We start from the raw sequence: 19,751 nt of genomic DNA, 5'->3' as shown, positions 1-19,751 counted from the left end.
CCACTACAGCTACTGGAAAAGTCTGTTAACGTGTATGGGGATAGAGCGGAAATCCTCCAGGGACATCTCCAGAAAGCTCTCCTTCAAGTACTTCCAAAGCCTTTGCAAAAGGTTTCTGGGGAGGGCTGCCTTATCCCCACGCCAGGCCAGTAGCACGTAGTCTGGAATCATTGCATAACAAAGCATGGCAGCGCATGGTCCCGGTGTTCGCTGGCATGCAGACAACATCCATTCCTTATCTCTCTTTGTTATCCTCAGGAGAGTGATATCATTCACGGTCACCTAGTTGAAATGGGGTGATTTTATTAAGGGGACATTCAGAGGTGCCCGTTCCTGCTCGGCTGAACAGAAATGTTCCCCACTGTTAGCCACGCGGTGGGGGGGAGTGGTGAAGTGATCATCCCAGAGAATTGGGTGTGTGTGGGGGCAGGGGGGGGGGTAGTTGGGTTTGTGCTGCATGTTAACCCAGAAACCGCAGCCCCTCCTTTTACATTGCAAACCCATTTTAAATGGCCTACCCAACGGGTGCTTGGTATGGGAAATGAGGGCGCTGCTGTTTGAAACCATTCCCACATGTTATGAAAGTTAAAAAAGCCAAAAGACTGTGGCTTACCATGGCTGCCTGCAAGCCAAATTCTGTTGCCTGGCACTGCGTGAGTGATCTCTCACACCAAACCGGCAGGCCCTCAATATAAAAGGAAAAATGCGACCTTGTAACGAAAGCACATGTGCTGTGTAATGTGAACAGCAAAATTTAACGTGAAAGAGTGTACCCATTGTTCTCTAAAATGTGTCTTTTTTAACCATCTCTCCCTTCCCCTCCACCAGCTGCAAATGTTTCTCCTTCACAGAGGCTAGTGAAGATTAGAAGGAGAAAACGGCGGACTCAGGATGATATGTTCTCGGAGCTCCAGATGTCCTCTCACGCTGACAGAGCACAGCAGAATGCGAGGAGGCAGTCAATGTCAGAGTGCAAAAAAGCACAATATGAATGAGAGGAGAGGTGGCGGGCTGAATCGCGGGCTGCAGAGAGCAAGTGGCGGGCAGAAGATGAGAGGTGGCGTCAGCTTGCTGACAGAAGGCAAGAGTCGATGCTCCGGCTGCTGGAGCATCAAACTGAAATGCTCCAGCGTATGGTTGAGCTGCAGGAAAGGCAGCAGGAGCAGAGACCGCCGCTACAGCCCCTGTGTAACCAACAGCCCTCCTCCCCAAGTTCCATAGCCTCCTCACCCAGACGCCCAAGAACATGGTGGGGGGGCCTCCGGCCACCCAGCCAGTCCACCCCAGATGATTGCCCAAGCATCAGAAGGCTGGCCTTCAATAAGAGTTAAAGTTTTAAAGTTTTAAACTGCAGTGTGTCCTTTTCCTTCCCTCCTCCCCCATCCCTCCCGGGCTACCTTGGCAGTTATCCCCCTAGTTGTGTGATGAATTAATAAAGAATGTATGAATGTGAAGTAACAATGACTTGATTGTCTCTGCAAGCAGTGCTCGAAGCGGGGAGGGGAGGGTGGTTAGTTTACAGGGAAGTAGAGTGAACCGTGGGGAGGGGGGGAAGGGTTCATCAAGGAGAAACAAGCAGAAGTTTCACACCGTAGCCTGGCCAGTCACAAAACTGGTTTTCAAAGCTTCTCTGATGCGCACCGCGCCCTGCTGTACTCTTCTAACCACCCTGGTGTCTGGCTGCGCGTAATCAGCGGCCAGGCGATTTACCTCAACCTCCCACCCCGCCATAAACGTCTCCCCCTTACTCTCACAGATATTGTGGAGCGCACAGCAAGCAGCAACAACAATTGGAATATTGGCTTCGCTGAGGTCTATCCAAGTCAGTAAACTGCACCAGCGCGCTTTTAAACGTCCAAATGCACATTCTACCACCATTCGGCACTTGCTCAGCCTATAGTTGAACAGGTCCTGACTACTGTCCAGGCTGCCTGTGTACGGCTTCATGAGCCATGGCATTAAGGGGTAGGCTGGGTCCCCAAGGATAATGATAGGCATTTCAACATCCCCAACGGTTATTTTCTGGTCCGGGAAGAAAGTCCCTTCCTCCAGCTTTTGAAACAGACCAGAGTTCCTGAAGACGCGAGCATTATGTACCTTTCCCGGCCATCCCACGTTGATGTTAGTGAAACGTCCCTTGTGATCCACCAGGGCTTGCAGCAGCATTGAAAAGTACCCCTTGCGGTTTATGTACTCAGTGGCTTGGTGCTCCGGTGATAAGATAGGGATATGGGTTCCGTCTATCACCCCACCACAGTTTGGGAATCCCATTGCAGCAAAGCCATCCACTATGACCTGCACGTTTCCCAGAGTCACTACCCTTGATATCAGCAGGTCTTTGATTGCGTTGGCTACTTGGATCACAGCAGCCCCCACAGTAGATTTGCCAACTCCAAATTGATTCCCGACTGACCGGTAGCTGTCTGGCATTGCAAGCTTCCACAGGGCTATCGCCACTCGCTTCTCAACTGTGAGGGCTGCTCTCATCCTGGTATTCTGGCACTTCAGGGCAGGGGAAAGCAAGTCACAACGTTCCATGAAAGTGCCCTTACGCATGCGAAAGTTTCGCAGCCACTGGGAATCGTCCCACACCTGCAACACGATGCGGTCCCACCAGTCTGTGCTTGTTTCCCAGGCCCAGAATCAGCGTTCCACGGCATGAACCTGCCCCAGTAACACCATGATTTGCACATTGATGGGGCCTGTACTTTGTGAGAGGTCTATGTCCATGTCAATTTCCTCATCACTCTCGTCGCCGCGCTGCAATCGCCTCCTCGCCTGGTTTTGCTTTGGCATGTTCTGGCTCTGCATATACTCCAGGACAATGCGCATGGTGTTCATAGTGCTCATAATTGCCGCGGTGATCTGAGCGGGCTCCATAAACCCAGTGCTATGGCGTCTGGGCTGAAAAAAGGCGCGAAACTATTGTCTGACGGAGGGAGGGAGGGAGGGGCGAGTGACAACATGGCTTACAGGGAATTAAAATCAATAAAGGTGGCTGTGCATCAGGGAGAAACACAAACAACTGTCACACAGAATGGCACCCCCAAAGATTGAACTCAAAACCCTGGGTTTAGCAGGCCATTGATTTTACGGAGGGAAGGGGAAGCAAATGAATACAGAACAAATCTGGTCCATCTATTTTTTACATCTTAAGCTGGCAGCAGACGGTGCAGCATGACTGATAGCCATCGGCATCTTCTGGGTGCTTGGCAGAAAATGCTGTATTATGACTGCTAGCCATCATCGTCAAGACGGTTCAATAGGACTGCCGACAGGACTGAGTCTCCAGGAGACAAAACATGTCTGCCCAGGTGCCTCTGACTGAACTCACTGAGGAGTACGACGATGACGGATACCAGTCATAATACACCATCCACTGCCAAAAGGCAAGGAGCTGCTGCTGTGTAGCAGTGCAGCCCCATGTCTGCCAGCACCCAGATAGCCGATGACTGCTACCAGTCATACTGCATCGTCTACTGCCAAAAGGCAATTAGCTGTTGCTGTGTAGCAATGCAGTACCACGTCTGCCGGCACCCAGATGACATATGGTGACGGTGAGCTGAGCGGGCTCCATGCTTGCCGTGGTATGTTGTCTGCACAGGTAACCCAGGTAAAAAGGCGCGAATCAATTGTCTGCCGTTGCTCTGACGGAGGGGGAGGGGGAGGGGCCTGACGACATGTACCCAGAACCCAACGCGACCAGGGCCGGCTCTTACTTTTTTGCCGCCCCAGGCAAAAAAGAAGAGCACCGCCCCTCCGTACCCCCCCGCGAGCGCTGCCGAAATCCCCGTCCCCCAGCACCATGCAACCCAAAGCCCCACCCCCTCCAAGCGCCGTGCCGCCCGCAGCCCCCGCCCCCGCCCCCCTCTGAGCGCCACACCGCGCCAGCCCCCGCCCCCCCAAGACCCCGCCCCCCTCCGAGCACCGCGCTGCCTGAAGCCCCGCCCCCCCACCACCTCCGAGCGCCGCGCCGCCCGAAGCCCCGCCCCCCCTCCGAGCGCCACGCCGCCGAATCCAAAATAATAATAAATATAAAAATAAAAAAATCGAGTGCCGCCCTGCCCCAAGGTGCCGCCCCAAGCACGTGCTTGGTCGGCTGGTGCCTGGAGCCGGCCCTGCCTGTGACACTGTTTTTGCATCATCAGGCATTGGGATCTCAACCCAGAATTCCAATGGGCGGCGGAGACTGCGGGAACTGTGGGATAGCTACCCTCAGTGCAATGCTCTGCAAGTCGACGCTAGCCTTGGCACTGTGGACGCGGTCCGCCGACTTAATGCACTTAGAGCATTTTATGTGGGGGGACACACAATCGACTGTATAAAACCGATTTCTATAAAACCGGCTTCTATAAATTCGACCTAATTTCGTAGTGTAGACATACCCTTAGTCATCTCAAGTAAAGTGCCAGAACACTAAGTCTTGGGGTATGTCTACACTACAGGATTAATCCGAATTTAGATAATTCGAATTTGGGAAACAGGTTGTATAAATTCGATTGTGCGCGGCCACACTAAGCACCTTAATTCGGTTTTAAACCACATTAATTCGGTGGTGTGCGGCCACACTACCCCATTAACTTAAACACAGTAATTCGGTGGTGTGCGTCCACACTAACCCTAATTCGAATTAACAAAATCGATTTAGGCTCTACTCCGTTCGTCGAGGTGGAGTACAGAAATCGATTTAAAGGGCCCTTTAATTCGAATTAACTGGCTCTGTAGTGTGGACGGGTGAAGGGTTAATTCGGATTAAGGCAGCTAAATCCGAATTAAAGTCCTAGTGTAGACCAGGCCTTGGGCTCTGACTCCCTCTGCAAGGACGTCAAACTTAATTATCATCACCATTACTTAGCAGCTCAACCAACTCATGTGCATTCCTGAGTACGCACGCCAAAAGAACAGCCTGTGCATCCTGTGTGTTCTAGAGCAAGCTGCCCCCAAAAGCAAATTCTTTCTGATGCTGAGAAATACTTTCTTCAAACCCTATCTTGACAAGTGCAATTAGATGTCCACCGCACACAAGATTGGATGGCCAGGTAGGCCTATTAATGCCAAGGCTGCACCTGGAGGAAGAGCCAGGGAAACAGGGAATTAATTACAAGCAGGTTTAATAGTGCAGGAACAGGCAGGGCCTGTAAAACCAGAAAGCTGGCAACAAACAGTGGCATTGGCTGCTGCTGGGAAAGGGCAGTCACTCTGGGCTGGTCTACACTACACCATTAGTAAGGCAGCTTAAGTCTACCCAATTATGTCAGTGTCTATACTACAGCCTTCCTCCTGCCAATGTAAGTGCCCTTCTACACCGACATAATAACTCCACCTCCACGAGAGGTGCAAGTCGGTATAGTTAGAGTGATGCAGTGTCTGCGTAGACACTGTTTCTTACATGGCTGTTGGATGACTTATCAATTTCACGAAAGTCGGGCAACTAGAGCCTAGCTGCCCCCCACACCCAGGTAGCCGGACCCCACTCCCCGCTGGGAGCCAGGGAGAGAACGGGGGATAGCCCGCTGAGAGCCCTGGAGTCTGTGGTGCAGCCAGGCTCCCGGCAGGGAGCTGAGACACAGATGTTTGCTCCCCACACTGCCCCCCTGAGGATGCGCACCACCGAAAAGAGGGTAGAGTGGACATGCACTACCACAGTAATTAGTGTGGTGGCTGTAAACTGACCTAATACAAGTCGACTTATGTTTCCAGTGTAAACATACCATCCCTGGGAAGAGGGAGGAGGGTTTGGAGCTGGTACACCCAGATAGAGGAGGGGAACCAGGAGAGGTAGGAAGCTGTGCAGGGAAGGAGCAATGAGGCCTGGGAGAGGAAAGCCCACAACTGCTGGGTGTAGGGTCCCTGAAGTTGAGGGCAGGCCCTACCAGCCACCAAGAGCATGGCCTAGACCAGAGGGACAGTGAATGGGAAGACTGCCTGGGTCACTGTGGGAGTGAGAGAATTTGGAGGACTGTACCCTGGAAGAGGAGAAATGCTGAGTGACCTAGCCAGAGGGCTGAGTCATGAAAAGGACACTGGTCTCTGGGACGAGAGAGGCGCTGCAGACTCGAGAGAGACAGTGTGACAGCATGCGACCACAGAATGGGGATTAGCTCTTGAGGTTGACACCCCACAGTGACCAGGAGGAGGTGCCAGACAAGCGGTGAGTGGCGCACCCCATCGCAATGGGATAATCAGTAACTCTGAAACCTGTTTATATAGCTAAGAAGTTGAAATTGCCCATTTTACAACTTTACAAGTGACCTCCCTCAACCTTTTGGCTTTTTTGTCTTAAACAACTCGACTTTTCACTGGAGCACTTCATCTCTTCAAAACATCTTAGAAACTATCTTCAGTTAGTTTCACTCCATCACTGTGCTGTAGTTACATATTAATTACATGTTACAGATAGGAAACTGTTGGATTAAGTGACTTGGACAAGGCTATTGAAGAGGAAATGTGAGAACTAGGATCACAACTCAGGTATTCCTGTCTCAGTCCTGAGCTTGGACTGTGCCTACCTAAGATTATAAACCAATCATAGCTTCTCCTTAAGGCCACTGTGTAGCTCCCATCCCTGTATTACCCACATACCTCATAACCTTTAATGTATTTATCCTCACACCGCTCCTGTGAGGCAGAGAAGTTTTATTTTCCCCCAATTTACAGATGGGAAACGAAGGCACAGGGAAATGAAATGACTTGCCCATGGTCGTGCAGGGAGACTGCAGCAGAGCAAAGAATCGAACCCAGATCTCCTAGCCCTAACTGATGGACCATCCCCCCCCCGATCTCCTTCCCCAGACAAAAATCAGTTTTCCAGTACGCAGATCTGACGGTAAGCTGCATCTAGAGTATGTTCCATGAGAATTAACTAACAGTGCTAACAATTCCAGAAGCTGCCAGTGCCACATGCACCCCCATCACCACCACTACTGGTGCAGCTGAACTGGTAGGAGCTTTTTCCTCAACAATTTTCTAGTGTAGTGAAGGCTGAAGCGTTTTCCTTCGGATCGGGAGCCACTCTATCTCTGCAGCAATTCCAGTTAGTTAGGCTCAGAGTGGGATTCCTAATCAAAAACAACGCTCCTGCATGGCACTTCAAAATGCTACCAGTAATGCAACAGTCCTGCTAACAGCGACGCATTTGTTAATTCAAAAGCCAACTAAATGTGTGTTCATTATAGATTGATCTAGGCTTGTCAGTCAGCTTCTGGGCAATAATCTCATTCCGTGCCTAAGTCTGACACCCAATTGCTACAGAAACACTTACCCAAAACACATATGTGAAAAGAATTAATCACTTCCACAACAACCCACTGCAACAGACCAAACAGCCTTGCAAGAATGGGGTTGCAGGGAGGGGATCCTTTTTGGTAATTTTTATAGAGATGCAAAGTTGTTCTTAAAAGTTCTCCACAAAGCTTTAGGGCAGGGGTTCTGAACTTTTTTCTTTGAGCCCCCATCCCCACGCTATAATAAGTCCATGGCCCAACTGTGCCACAACAACTGTTTTTCTGCATATGCAGTAGATTAAAAGCCAGGGCCAGCATTAGGGGGTAGCAAGCAGGGCAATTGCTCAGGGCCACACATGACAGGAGGCCACACAAAGCTAAATTGCTCAGGCTTCAGCTTTCAGCCCCAGGCGGTGGGGCTCAGGCTTCAGCTTTCTGCCCTGGGCCCCAAGCAAGTCTAACACTGGCCCTGCTCTCTGGTTTGTTTTGGCAGAACCCTGGCAACCTGTGCTCATTCCCTCCCCCCCACCCCTCAGGACCCCTGGTTGAGAACTGCTGCTTTAAGCTCTAGTTGTGCCTTTCAGATTCTGTAATCCCAGCAGCTCCGTATGTGTCCATGTAAATTGTGTCCTGATATTAAAGCAGCTGCTAACACTATTTCTAATAAAATAAAATGCAGCATCTAGCAAAATCTGAGACAAATGATAGATTTAAGTAGAAGAACTGTCTAAACAAAGATGACTGTACCCTGACAAAATTCTCCTTCTCCCCCGGCACTCATATGCTTTAAATACACACATGAAATCATGAAAGGGAAGATTAACTTAAAAGCTTGGTAACCAATTTTTTTTTTTTTTTTTTTTGAAAGTCAGGGAGGTCTTAGAGCCAGTTTGCTGTAGGGACTCTGGAAAAGGAGACAAACTGTTTACCCTTTCTAAAAAGTTACTAGTTAAACTTTTTCCTCCTCTCTTCCCAGAGTTCTATTGGCCACTCCCATGAACTAGTGTTACCCAACTTTTACATAAACACGCAGCTCTCATAAGCCTCAACTGCAGAGAGCTCTGGAATTTGGGCTGATCACTACTCGTTTGCAAAAACAGAGACTGCAACCCACTGTGAAGAGCTTTTGGAAAAAATCTTTGAAAAGGTAGGCAACATTGGAATTGTTTTTAATAATCAGTTGGCTGCAAACATGTAGCCCATAAGAAGTCTCCTGGCAGATTTTCCTTGTGGGGTTTGATTTAGAGAAAAAATTCTCAATACTAATTCAAAAATTGAATAAAGTTTAGATTTGATTCCTTCAAGAAGGAAGATATTGCACACCTGCTCTGCTCTCTAGATTGCTGATATTTTTAGTCAGTTGGTAGTTTATGTATGTTTAAAAACTGCATATGAAGAGAGCATTCTAGGTTAGTCAGATGATTAATCATTGTAGAGAGATTTAGAAATAAGCCGAGTGTGTCGTGACCACACAGTTCAGCTGTTTTGCTTGGTAATATTAAAAGCTAATGATATGCCTGTCCCTTTCGCCATAATGGGTTACTCTTCCTTCCACATAGAATAAAAAAATCATGGAACTTTTTCCCTTGCCTCTTTGTAGCCTTTTGTATTTTGCAGGTTGGGAATTGCAAACATGTTTCTGTTCCTTTACCTGGTCATCAGCCTGGGCCTCTCTGCATCTGGTGTTGTGAGGGGAGAAGGTGAGGCTGATTCCAATGGAGACAGCCCACTTCAAGACATACAGAAAAAAGTGAATGACCTGTGGCAGAATTTACTCTACCCACAGTTCATCAATGAGACGACTAACCGGATAGGTTATGCCACTTGTGAAGTGAAGCCCAGCTCCAATCTAGATGCTGACAAGCCACAGGTGACAGGCCAAGTCTTGTTCAGACAGTCCTACCCAAATGGAAAACTAGAGGCTCTCTTTGACTTGAATGGGTTTCCATCAGGCAGCAATCAGTCTGGCAGAGCTATTCACATCCATAAGCTCGGAGACCTCAGCAACAGCTGTGACTCTACTGGGGGCCACTATAACCCTTTCAACGTGAACCACCCTCGCCATCCAGGGGATTTTGGCAACTTCTACTCTAAAGAAGGCAAAATTAGAAAATACAAGCCAAATCTGCTCGCCACTCTGTTTGGCCCCTACTCCATCATGGGGAGATCCATTGTGATCCATGAGCAGGAAGATGACATGGGCAAGGGTAACAATAAAGCCAGTTTGGAGAATGGAAACGCTGGCAGACGTCTAGCTTGCTGTGTCATTGGGATATGCAACAAGAATTTATGGGAGCAAAAGTTTCCTGACATTACAGAGAGGAGGAAGAAGAGGATCACAAATGAGCACAAAACAACCAGGCCTAACTAAAGACCAACATGCCATCTATTGCCTAGGCAGCACAGAATAGATATAGTCCATGTAATTGATCACTGAGACACATGGGAAAGGTTTCCTGTTTCCATTGAGTCTCTGTCTTGCTGCTCTCTAAGAAACGCATATTGCTCTATAGATGTTTTTCCCTGCCGTAAGCAGATTAATAAAAAACAGCATCAACTCAACTTTGCAACGTAGTTGTTTTTTTTTAAACTTAAAACTCCCATTTATTCAGCTCAAAAGTTTAGTGCAACATGGTAAGACTAGCAAAATATTTAGTTTATGAAATCTGGAAAAAGCTTGTCCATTCTAATGGATCTCTTGAGCGATCACAAGCTTAGGTACAAAGAAAAAGACAAATTAATGAAAAACTGCTTTTGGCTAAGATGCTCTGCAGTGTTTTCCTACATATCTGAAAAGTATAAAGATTTCTATAACTTCAACAGCTTTGTGTGGTAGCCTGGTAGAGCTAGATAATAGCCTTCTCCTCAGATTCAGGGAGAGTATAGACATTATTTCTATTTTTAACTTCTGATCCATTATACTATTCTACTTATATTTGGAGGTTTTATTCTCCAACATGTATAAGCTTAACTGGTTTGAGTTATCCATACACCGTAACCGAGTCACATTGTTTACATTTGAAAGTAGACTTACAAGAACTGTTCTGGCTTATTTTTTTTTTTAAATAGTAAGTAGCCTGGAAATTTTGGGGAGCTTACTACTAGATAACACATCAGGTAAAATTGTGTAATGCTGTTCACACAATATAGATACTGTATATATTTTTTAAATTAATGTATTTTGAAGGCAAGTGTACATAGTGTGATCTTCCATACCCACACAAATATAGGAAATTAGTCTGTTCAGATTGCAAGGAATAAGTGACAGTAGAAAAGACTTTCAATTTAGATTGTTTTATACAAACTGAAGAAAGTTATTGAATAAAATCTTTACATTCCTTGTTTTATAAAAAGTAAGTATGACCACAATTTAATACATGACCCACTGATAAAACACTAAGGTATAATTAACGTTCCTCCCATATTAATAAGGGAGAAGATAAAAGACAACAAATCTGGAAATTTGTCTTTATTCCAGGAGCCAAAATATATATATTTATATATAGTTGTCATGTTGCATGGTGTCTGTAGATTGCAACAAAGGAAAGGCTTGCAAATAAATAAAAGCTATATCTTTCTTTAAATAAAACTATAAAACAGCAACTGGTAAAAAAAATATCCCAATCTTTTAAAAATTAATCTCAGTTAAGATTCTAAAATACATTCCTGAGCTCATGTGGATTAAAGAAATTCTAATTTCTTTATTATACAAGTTACCCTATGCATAAAAATAGTCTCACTTAGAAAGGAAGCAGTGCTTTAAAAGAGGATTCTTAATCTGTCATTTTCACAAACTTACATTTTAAAGATTCGGTGAACACCTTTTCTGCAATAGGTTTAATTTTAAGGGTCTTGTGTCTTCTTTTTTCCATTTCTCCCAGGTAAGACATGTATTTGCTGCTGGGCTCCAGTACAAGTTCATTGTCTTTCAAAATGGTATAGAATAAGGGAAGTCATCTGGTCTGATTATGAAACAGCATTCTTAAAAATCAGTTTTTGAAATGTTGCATTTGAAGCTGCCACTCTGTCTCCCGCCCTCCCACATTAGTGATAAAGTTTATGGTTGGGTATGCCTGTCAGAGCATGGTTTAAAGTCCTACAGAGACAGCATGTAGGTCTCAACAGAGAAGGCCTGATTCTTCTCCCAGCTGGTGTAAATCAGAAGTAATTTCAGTAAAGGCAACAGTTATACTAGTGTAACAGCAGCACCAGTAAAAGGAAAATAACCCCCCCAACATTCAGAGTCAATTGTAATTTTATTGCAGCAAACAAATCTTACTTTAAGAGTGGTTTGGTGCGGTATTGAAGCTTCATCAGCCTGTAAAGGCTCAAGTCCCAAGGATGAAAGCTAAGAGCACAGCTGGGAGGATGCAGAGTCCCCTGGGTGGAAAAGGGCACAAACTACATTGCACTGGACTCCCTGTAGACAGGGCAATGATGTGGTACTGAAGTGAGGTCTGCAGAGAGCCTCCTAGCCAGAGTCTGTGCCAGCAAGTGGTTGCAAGGATACAGAAGAGGAATTTAGGTGGGGAGGAACGGGGAGAGATTAATCCATAGAAGGATCTAATTTACAGAAGGTTTTTCAAAGAGCAGCCTGCCAGCCATATCAGGACAGAAACAAGACAGTTTTATGTGCTAAAGATACTTGTCAGCCTGAGTCTGCTCTGACTTTACACCATTACCATAATGATTTCAGTGGGGTTACTCCTAATTTAATGACTGATCCAAAGCTTATAACAGTAGACAAGAAAAAGCCTCCCATTGACTTCAATGAGCTTTGCCTCAGGCCTCTACGCCAATGTAGGGGAGAGGAGAATCAAGCACACACATACCTTCAACATTTCAGAGTTAAGCTGTATATACAAACACTGACATTTAGAGATTAAAAAAAAAAAAAAAAATCAAAGCCAGCCTCAATTCTGGCTGCATTTTTATTCAGAACTTCACTAGCATTTAGCTTCAGAACGCCTCAGGCTGTGATGAAAGATGGAAAGGAACACACACCTTAGAATAAACATTACACGGAGAGTAATATTTTAAATATTACAAAACCCTGTAAAAATCTCTTCAATTATTTCAGTGCATGTCTATTTTTCTTCATGCTTGCCAGTGCTGTCATAAATAACTGAGTCAATAATGTAATCCATTATTTTTCCATTAATAGCAACAGTCCCTCTTGGTCTTTGGGTTTTGAGGAACATAAATATATCTGGGGCCAGGGAAGAAAGCTTAAACTTTTCAGTGTAGCATGCCCCCAAGGCATCTGAATTTGGAACAAAGTGGTTCAAAGGGGGCTGTTGTTGATACCAGTGTGATGCAATGCCACAGTCCCTTAAAGTAGAAAGGAAGCATTTTAGAGGAGTGATGCAAGTATTCCTTTATTGCCTGCACACAGCAACGAAAGAGCAGACAGACAGCAGAGAAAGGGTTACATGCATGCCCCTCTTAGGGGAATGCACAAAAACAAGAGGCAGGTCACATTTTTCAGCCTCCCATCACTCATTATATTCAGATGTAACCATTACATATATTCTTTCTTCTGCCAAGCACAAACTGTTAATGGAATCAAAACACCTTTGATTATGGCAGCACCTGCTAGTTCAGATCCATATAGAGACGAGTTTGTCAGTGCTGCTAATACAAGCCCTGTTTTTCAGTAGCTGACAAGTGGGCTGTAAAAATCTGCAGCTGGCAGATATTTGTCAAACAAAGGCTCAATCTGGGAGGGATTCTCCTTTTTATTAGTAGTAGTTTATTAAATTTGGTTTAATTCTCTCTGATTGGTTTCAAGTTCTAGGAGTGAGAAATGAACATTTACAGACAATTAGGTCCCAAGCCAGCAGAAAAATTGCCTCCACGGCTGCTAGCCCATAGAAGTTCCACAGCTGCAGAGACTGTTCCCTATTCTAAAAAGAGGAGAGGAAGTGCCTCCCCAGCTCTAACAGCTGTGAACTCCAACATTAAGTATTCTCTTGCCGCTGCCTTCCCGGGAGCAGAGTGGCACAACTCCATCACTAGAGAGCTGGGGACTTGCTCTGCATGCCCCCCAATCTAACACCAGAAGGTTTTTCTTGCTGACTACGTATCAGCTTGGGAAGAATTTTAAAAGGGCGACTGGGGCCCAAAGAATAACCCCACCACTATCCAAAAGACCGGTGAGCTAGGGGAGGAAAGAAAGAGTTATCTGCACTCCAGAGTCACATTTTTGTTTTATACCTAATAAAAGTGGAGATAGGCCTAGATCCACTTAGTCTCCCACCAGGGGCCACACAGGTGACTCCAGCCCAAGGGTAGGAACATAGTCCCATGACTTGGCACTAGCAGCACACAATAGGAAGCTGGCCTATGTACACACAAGTTCTCCTCCCCCTGGGCAGCTCTGCTATGCCCCCTAGGATGATTTTTTACTTCCTCGGGGAACTTTCCCTGTACTAGAGCAGCTTTAAGAGCTTCAGCTGGAATGGGGCCTTAATACTTTGTGACATAAGTCCCCTGTGTTTTCTTGGGGCGAGTGGAGGAAGGAAAACTTCAGAGGAATGTAGAGGAGATATGGAGGTTTAAGAGATGGAAACTGCATGTGCAGGGGCTACTTTTCAAAACCATTTTGCTTTTGAGTAGGGGTCAAATGCTGCTATTCTAAATATGCACTCACAGCAATATGCACAGAGAGAATGCAAGTTTGGAAAAATAAAAGCCTGTTACCTTTACATTCTTTTAGTTTATCATTTCAAATTTTCATCTGCTGAAAATAGCCATTTGAAACCCCTAAAATACACACCAGTAAGCATTGTGCATTGGACAAGAACATACATGCTATGGAGACCCAGCTAGGACTTGACATGATAAAGGATAATGGGGAGTCTCCTGGCCCCATTTTTTCTAAATTATGTCAGTCTCTCTAGAAACTTCAATCACTGTAAACACCAGAGCCATCATTAACCCTGGCCCCCATCATTTTCAAGTTCTATCCATTTTATATATTTACATTATTTTGGTTAAGCACAGTCAATGTTAATAGAAAAACATCTTTTTAATGGACAAATGCTGACAGACCAATGTAAAAAATCCAATTCTATGGCAGATTAATTTGGTGACTATCCGTATTCATGGCAGTACAGCTTCCACTGTAAGAGGATGAAAGGGAGAAGCTTGAGATCTTGGATTTCATACCACAAGCCATGCTGTTATCCAAATATTCAGAGCATTCAGAAGGATCAGATGATTTGTCACACTCAGGTTCAGGGGGATTACTGGAGATGTTGCTTAAGTCAGAGGTTGAAACAGTTAGTTCTCCACATCCTTCTGTGTCTTCAGCGTCCAGTGTGTTGCCATTTCCACCCTTTCTCTTACTTACATTTTCACATTCATTCTCTGAGATTTCCTCACGGTCTTTCAGGACCCAATTTTCAGCTGCATGCTCATTCTTGGAGTTTGATGGCTCCACAGGGTCAAATGGGTCAGGGCTGGATAAGGGGGACTCTTCCTTGGATGAGCTGCTAAGTTCGGATTGGTCCATTGTACTCCGGCCCTCCGGTAGACTTTCTGTTCTGCTCCCTTCCAGTTCTGCAGCTGCCTGTTCTTCTGTCAATTTAATTATTTTACTTCCAAGACTGTTTATTTCTTCCTCCTCAGAAGGAAACTTGGGTAATGAGGGATGAAAAGGCTTAGTTTGGTTACTATTATTTATGTTTGCTTGGGAATTGTCGTAGACCGTAGCAGCTTCCTCTGGAACTGTCAACTCTGTTGAAACAGCATAAATTTCATCTTGTTTTCCATTCTGTTTTGCTAAGAGAGAAATGGGACAGCGTCATACTAGTGTACGTTATATGAATTTATATGCATGGGGCATTGACCAAGAAAGCCATGCAGAAGATGATCTAGCTAGTGAAATACCAGTGCCCCACCACGATGGTAAAAGATTGATCAGAGCACAAATTAACTATCCCATTCTGGACTCACTTCAAAGAACAGAACCAATCAGAACAGTGGGAAGTTCTTACTGGATAGGGTCTAGTTATTTCAGAGATAGCCTCTCTTACATAACTCTGACAGCTGTGATAAAGAGGGACATTATAGCTGATGGAGCCTAGGACAAAACTTTCAAGGAAGATCTTTTTCTGCGTAAGGCCCAGGGTTGTAGAATTTCCGGCCACAAGAGATCAGTAATAGGCCAAGACAATGCCACTTTTAGGCGTTAAGATCCATTTCTCTTTCCATAAGCCTTTTTCCAATAATGAAGTTATACAATTAACCCTACAACATTTTACCTGAATAACATGCTTTGATAGCAGCCTAAGACAAGGCAGGGGCAGAAAAAAAAAAAATATTCCTTCTCTCTCTCTCTCAATATATTTTTTTAAACATTTTAAGTGTATCATTACAACAAAATCCAAACACTGAATATAACTATACAAAAACAATTCAGAAAGAACGGATTATGCAATTAAAGACCGCATCATAGTGCATCTGCACAAGGGGGCCAAACTAGGTTGCACCACAGAGGCCTCTGTTACTTGAGCTAACAGAGTAACTGACAGCAGTGGTAGATTGTCATCCTCACTGTGGACTACTAGAGGGGGATGTGTTTTGCAAGTGTTTGCTTGCAGTAGAGGAGTGGTGATCTTTGTTCTCAGAAACAGCTAAACTGTTTTGGCTGAAATTTAATAAACAAACAAAAAACCCTAAAAAACAATTCCGGCTGAGACAGACACCCAGCATGGAAAATTTCAACCCAAATGGCTGGAGTTCAGCAAGGTTACATGTAAGTGAATGCAGTGTCTTATAATGGGAAATGTTGCGCAACCTTAATAGTAGGCAGTGCTACCAGCCCTGCACACAATGATAAACAACAAGGCAAAGTCAATATAACGATATCAACTAAACACTTTCAGAGAGTGAAGATTTAATTAGAACCAATGATTATTTAAAATGAAAATTAATATTTGTAAGTTACATATATATTCAATGAAGGCGTGGTTAAATGATTTAATTTTCTATTTTTAGCACAGTAAAAATCAGTTGATCAAGACTAAAAGTGATCAATTGCTGTCAATCATCTGATAACATGGATAATAAAGTCAAAATGAAGCCATGATCTATTTAATTTGAGGAATTAATATCAAAAGCATTTACAATGCTTCATGGCTGACTGAATAAGATCTGGGCATGCCAAAAATTTTATAGCCATTAAATAGCTTATCCAAATGCTGATAGGCAAGTCTCAAAATCTATTCCTTGTCCACCAAGAAAAACTAAAGAAAAGTCGTGTTTTCATTAAAATATTAGCCTGCTCTTAGTATCAAATAGAGCTGAGCTGGACTTTTAAGGAAAGATCTTAGAGCCTGTGATTGGGAAAGGATTTTAACAAAATGCATGCATGAATATAAAAGAAGAATCAATTGCTCAACAGCAGGGGTTTATTTCAATTTGCCAGGCACAATCAGGAAGCCTTTCATCTGTAGATCAGGTCTAATGCAGGAGAGTGCTAAGCTTGTTCCATAGTCTGCTTTCCTACCATGCACTGTAAAGGGGGGAGGGGAGGAGAACAGGAGGGAGCCAGCTTTACACAGGTACAATGTGTTGCTTTCCTATGGCATACAGCTATGTTGCAAAATTCCTTTGAGCTGCTAAAACCTGGCCTCTAGCACTGTGCAAGTCACTATACAGTCATTTATCAGTCCCTCCATGCCTGTTCAAACTGTGATGATCCCCCACTTTGGTTGTGATTGATTTACTTAATCTTTGTGATCACAGAATCTTTACCTTCTGCTATACTGGCATGAAACCTTGGCTTTTACTTTTACTGTATTTGATAAGACGTGTAGTGTCGACCCATCTCTGTCCTACATGCTCACCTTCATGCCTCTGTGCTTGATTCTGTTGTGGCTTGTCAGCAAATGTTAGCAATGGCGATCTTGACCTCTGTAGAACAGGCAGGGTTGGGTCACTGAATGTTATGGTATCTTTTCCACCTGAAATGAAGAAAGCATTGGAAAGATTCAGTAGCTGATTGTAATGAGTGATCACCAAAGAGTTTGGTTTTGTTTAAAAACATCTTGCAGTTTAACTAGTTTTTTCTGCCCTTACAAAAAGAAGTAGAGTGATATGTAAAGTAGCTCTTAAAATGATTTTTTCTGCAGAACAAAGTACCAATGTACTGCAGCTGAAGTGCACTAGCCAAATACAAAAAGCAGACACTCATTTCTACCAACACTACTGGTTAAAGGGCAGTTCTCTAATTTGCTGAAAGACTACCAGCTGCTGCTGTATTCTGCTATAATCAGATCATATTAGAAGTGATGCAGAAAGTATTATTTTTAGATTAAAGCGTTACACTAATGCAGAGATCATTTACATCTAGACTCTAGGAGCACACCACGCCAACAAACATTTCACTCTGTCCTTTTACCCTCTACATTCAGCTTTCATTGCTGACCCTCAATATTACAAATGCAATTTTGTACCCTATTTTTTATATAAATTGTATCCCCAAAGGCTTATAGTATTAGAATAAATTATGAGATAGGCAGTAAACACAAACAGTAATATTGCAAGAAAAAGGAGGGCTTGGGGATTTTAATCCATGGACCAAAATCCATTTCTAAGGGGTCTGGTTCCATGTCAGACCAAAAGGGTGTAATTTCCCAGTTCCACTATGGATATAATTTTGCGAGTTTCTGTGAGGCCTATAGAACACTCCCAGCTAATAAATAAGGTCTCAATAGATGTTCTGCTCAGACTATTGCTACTGCTCCGCTTGTCTTCATTAAACAAATAAGATGACATGTTTGTATTACCAAATTTGTTTGAGTATACTCTGCATGTTGTCTTACATCAGTGTCAAAAGCTATGATTTTAAAGAGGGACTAGTGATTTTGGGGTCCTCAATTTTTGGGTGTCCAGTCTGTAAACACCTTAAGGAGTCTGCTATTCAGGAAGTTCTGAGGACCCTCCCTTTAATCAGGTCCCTTACTTCAGATGTCAAGTTGGGATTCCAAAATCTCTAGTCATTTTTGAAAAATTTGGCTGTAACCATGCTTCCACGTCTGTTCAGTGTCTAACACAATGGAGATCTGACCTTGCTGGGGTCTGTGTGTTACAGTAAAACACATAAAATAATAATGCTGGAGAAGTTTTGACCGGATCAAGATCAGAATTCCAACTTAAACAATTTGCATTTTAACTCTGCGTCTTCTATAGCAAATAATAAAATTATGGAGTTAGATAGCCGAGTGAGAAAAACTATAATGTAAAGGAAAAGGGACAAGTTTTCAGCTGAAAATTGAAGGTGGGCAGCTGATGAGGCAGAACAAACCTAAGGGCTGTTCCAAATGGCACAAGCTGAAGGGGGAAAGGCTTTTCTCTACAACAGTGGTAAGACTGCATGGAGAGATGGGCAGGGCTAGATGAACAGAGGTGGTTGGGAGTAATGACATGAAAGGTTTATGACACAGGATGGAGCAAGGCTGTGGAGATATTTAAAAAAACAGAAATGTCTCTTCCTAGACAGAATGGGAGCCAGCGGAGTTGTTTATTCTGAGCACCTTGCACGGCATGTCAGATTCAGAAAAGTAAAGCCTAAGCTGGGATGCTTGTGGCTTCCAGTACAAACACCAACACAGTTTGACTTCCAACCAGCTGTTACCCAGTAAACACATTCACTTTTATAACTTTCGCCATCCCCTTTGAAGCCAACTGGTTCCACAAAGTAGTCAGTTCATCATCATCATCTAAGCAATACTGTCTGACCTGCCTAAAGAGTCTTATTAATATATAAGGCTACCTTTTAGACACAGGTATTTTCAGTCACAGGCCATAAACAATAAAGTTTCGGTCACAGGCCATAAACAAAAATTCACAGGCCCATGACCGGTCCATGACTTTTACTAAAAATACCTGCCCTAAGTAAAACTTGGGTTGGGTTGCTCTGGGGTGTGCACGCCCCAGGGGCGCCACGGGTGCTGGGGGAGGTGATCCGGGAACCCCGCTTGTACTGGGGGAGGGGAGAGTCTGGTGGAGGCTTACTACCCGGCTCCACGTCCCTGCAGCTCCTAGGCAGCGGAGACAGGGGCCCAGGCAGGAGCTCCTCTGCTGCTCCCGCCACAAACGCCGGATGCTGCCGGTCCCATTGTCCAGGAACCACAGCCAATGGGAGCTGCAGGGGCGGGGCCTGTGGGTGCCAGCAGTGCGCAGCATGCAGACCACCTCCCCTCCCCACGCTCCTCTATCGCCTAGGAGCTGCAGGGGGGCCCCACCCCAGGTAATCGCACCCCCCCCCGCATCCTCCAAACCCTTGCCCCTAGCCCTAAGCCCCCTCCCACACATCCAAACTGCTGCTGCTGGCCCAGGAAGCCATGACTTCCGTGACAGACTTGCAGCCTTATTCATACATCATAACAGTGATTCACATCCTTTTAAGTGGGAGGTTTGAATACTGCTGCCCCATATTCTGTGAAGCATGGTATGAGTGGGGCTATCAAATGTAATTTTGATTGAGTGCTTGGAACTAGCTCACTTCTGTATGTTATT

At 44.7% G+C, this 19,751-nt stretch overlaps 2 protein-coding genes across 2 annotated transcripts in view; one reads left to right on the top strand and one right to left on the bottom strand.

The window, feature by feature from the left end:
- The first annotated feature begins 8,240 nt into the window (after window positions 1-8,240).
- SOD3 (superoxide dismutase 3) lies at window positions 8,241-9,785 on the top strand. The gene is made up of 2 exons (XM_024202195.3): window positions 8,241-8,370; window positions 8,841-9,785. Exon 2 carries the CDS (start codon window positions 8,857-8,859, stop codon window positions 9,592-9,594), a length of 738 nt encoding a protein of 245 aa, XP_024057963.1. The 5' UTR covers window positions 8,241-8,370; window positions 8,841-8,856; the 3' UTR covers window positions 9,595-9,785.
- Window positions 9,786-13,491: 3,706 nt separating this feature from the next.
- The window catches only part of CCDC149 (coiled-coil domain containing 149), a 76,160-nt gene continuing 69,900 nt past the window's right edge, over window positions 13,492-19,751 (bottom strand). Inside the window, exons 11-12 of the mRNA XM_024202197.3 lie at window positions 17,078-17,194; window positions 13,492-15,008 (exon numbers count right to left, since the gene is read on the bottom strand). Of these exons, the coding sequence (XP_024057965.1) occupies window positions 14,296-15,008; window positions 17,078-17,194 (830 nt within the window). The 3' untranslated portion in view covers window positions 13,492-14,295. The remainder of the gene's footprint in view (window positions 15,009-17,077; window positions 17,195-19,751) is intronic.

This window comes from Terrapene carolina, unplaced genomic scaffold, assembly GCF_002925995.2.
Source record: "Terrapene carolina triunguis isolate 2854851 unplaced genomic scaffold, T_m_triunguis-2.0 Scaffold66, whole genome shotgun sequence".
NCBI classification, from domain to species: Eukaryota; Metazoa; Chordata; order Testudines; family Emydidae; genus Terrapene; species Terrapene triunguis.
This window is presented reverse-complemented; position numbering and strand designations above follow the sequence as displayed.

Excerpts from the sequence above, each read along its gene's own strand:
- SOD3 (XM_024202195.3), top strand. The coding sequence starts at position 8,857 with ATGTTTCTGTTCCTTTACCTGGTCATCAGCCTGGGCCTCTCTGCATCT.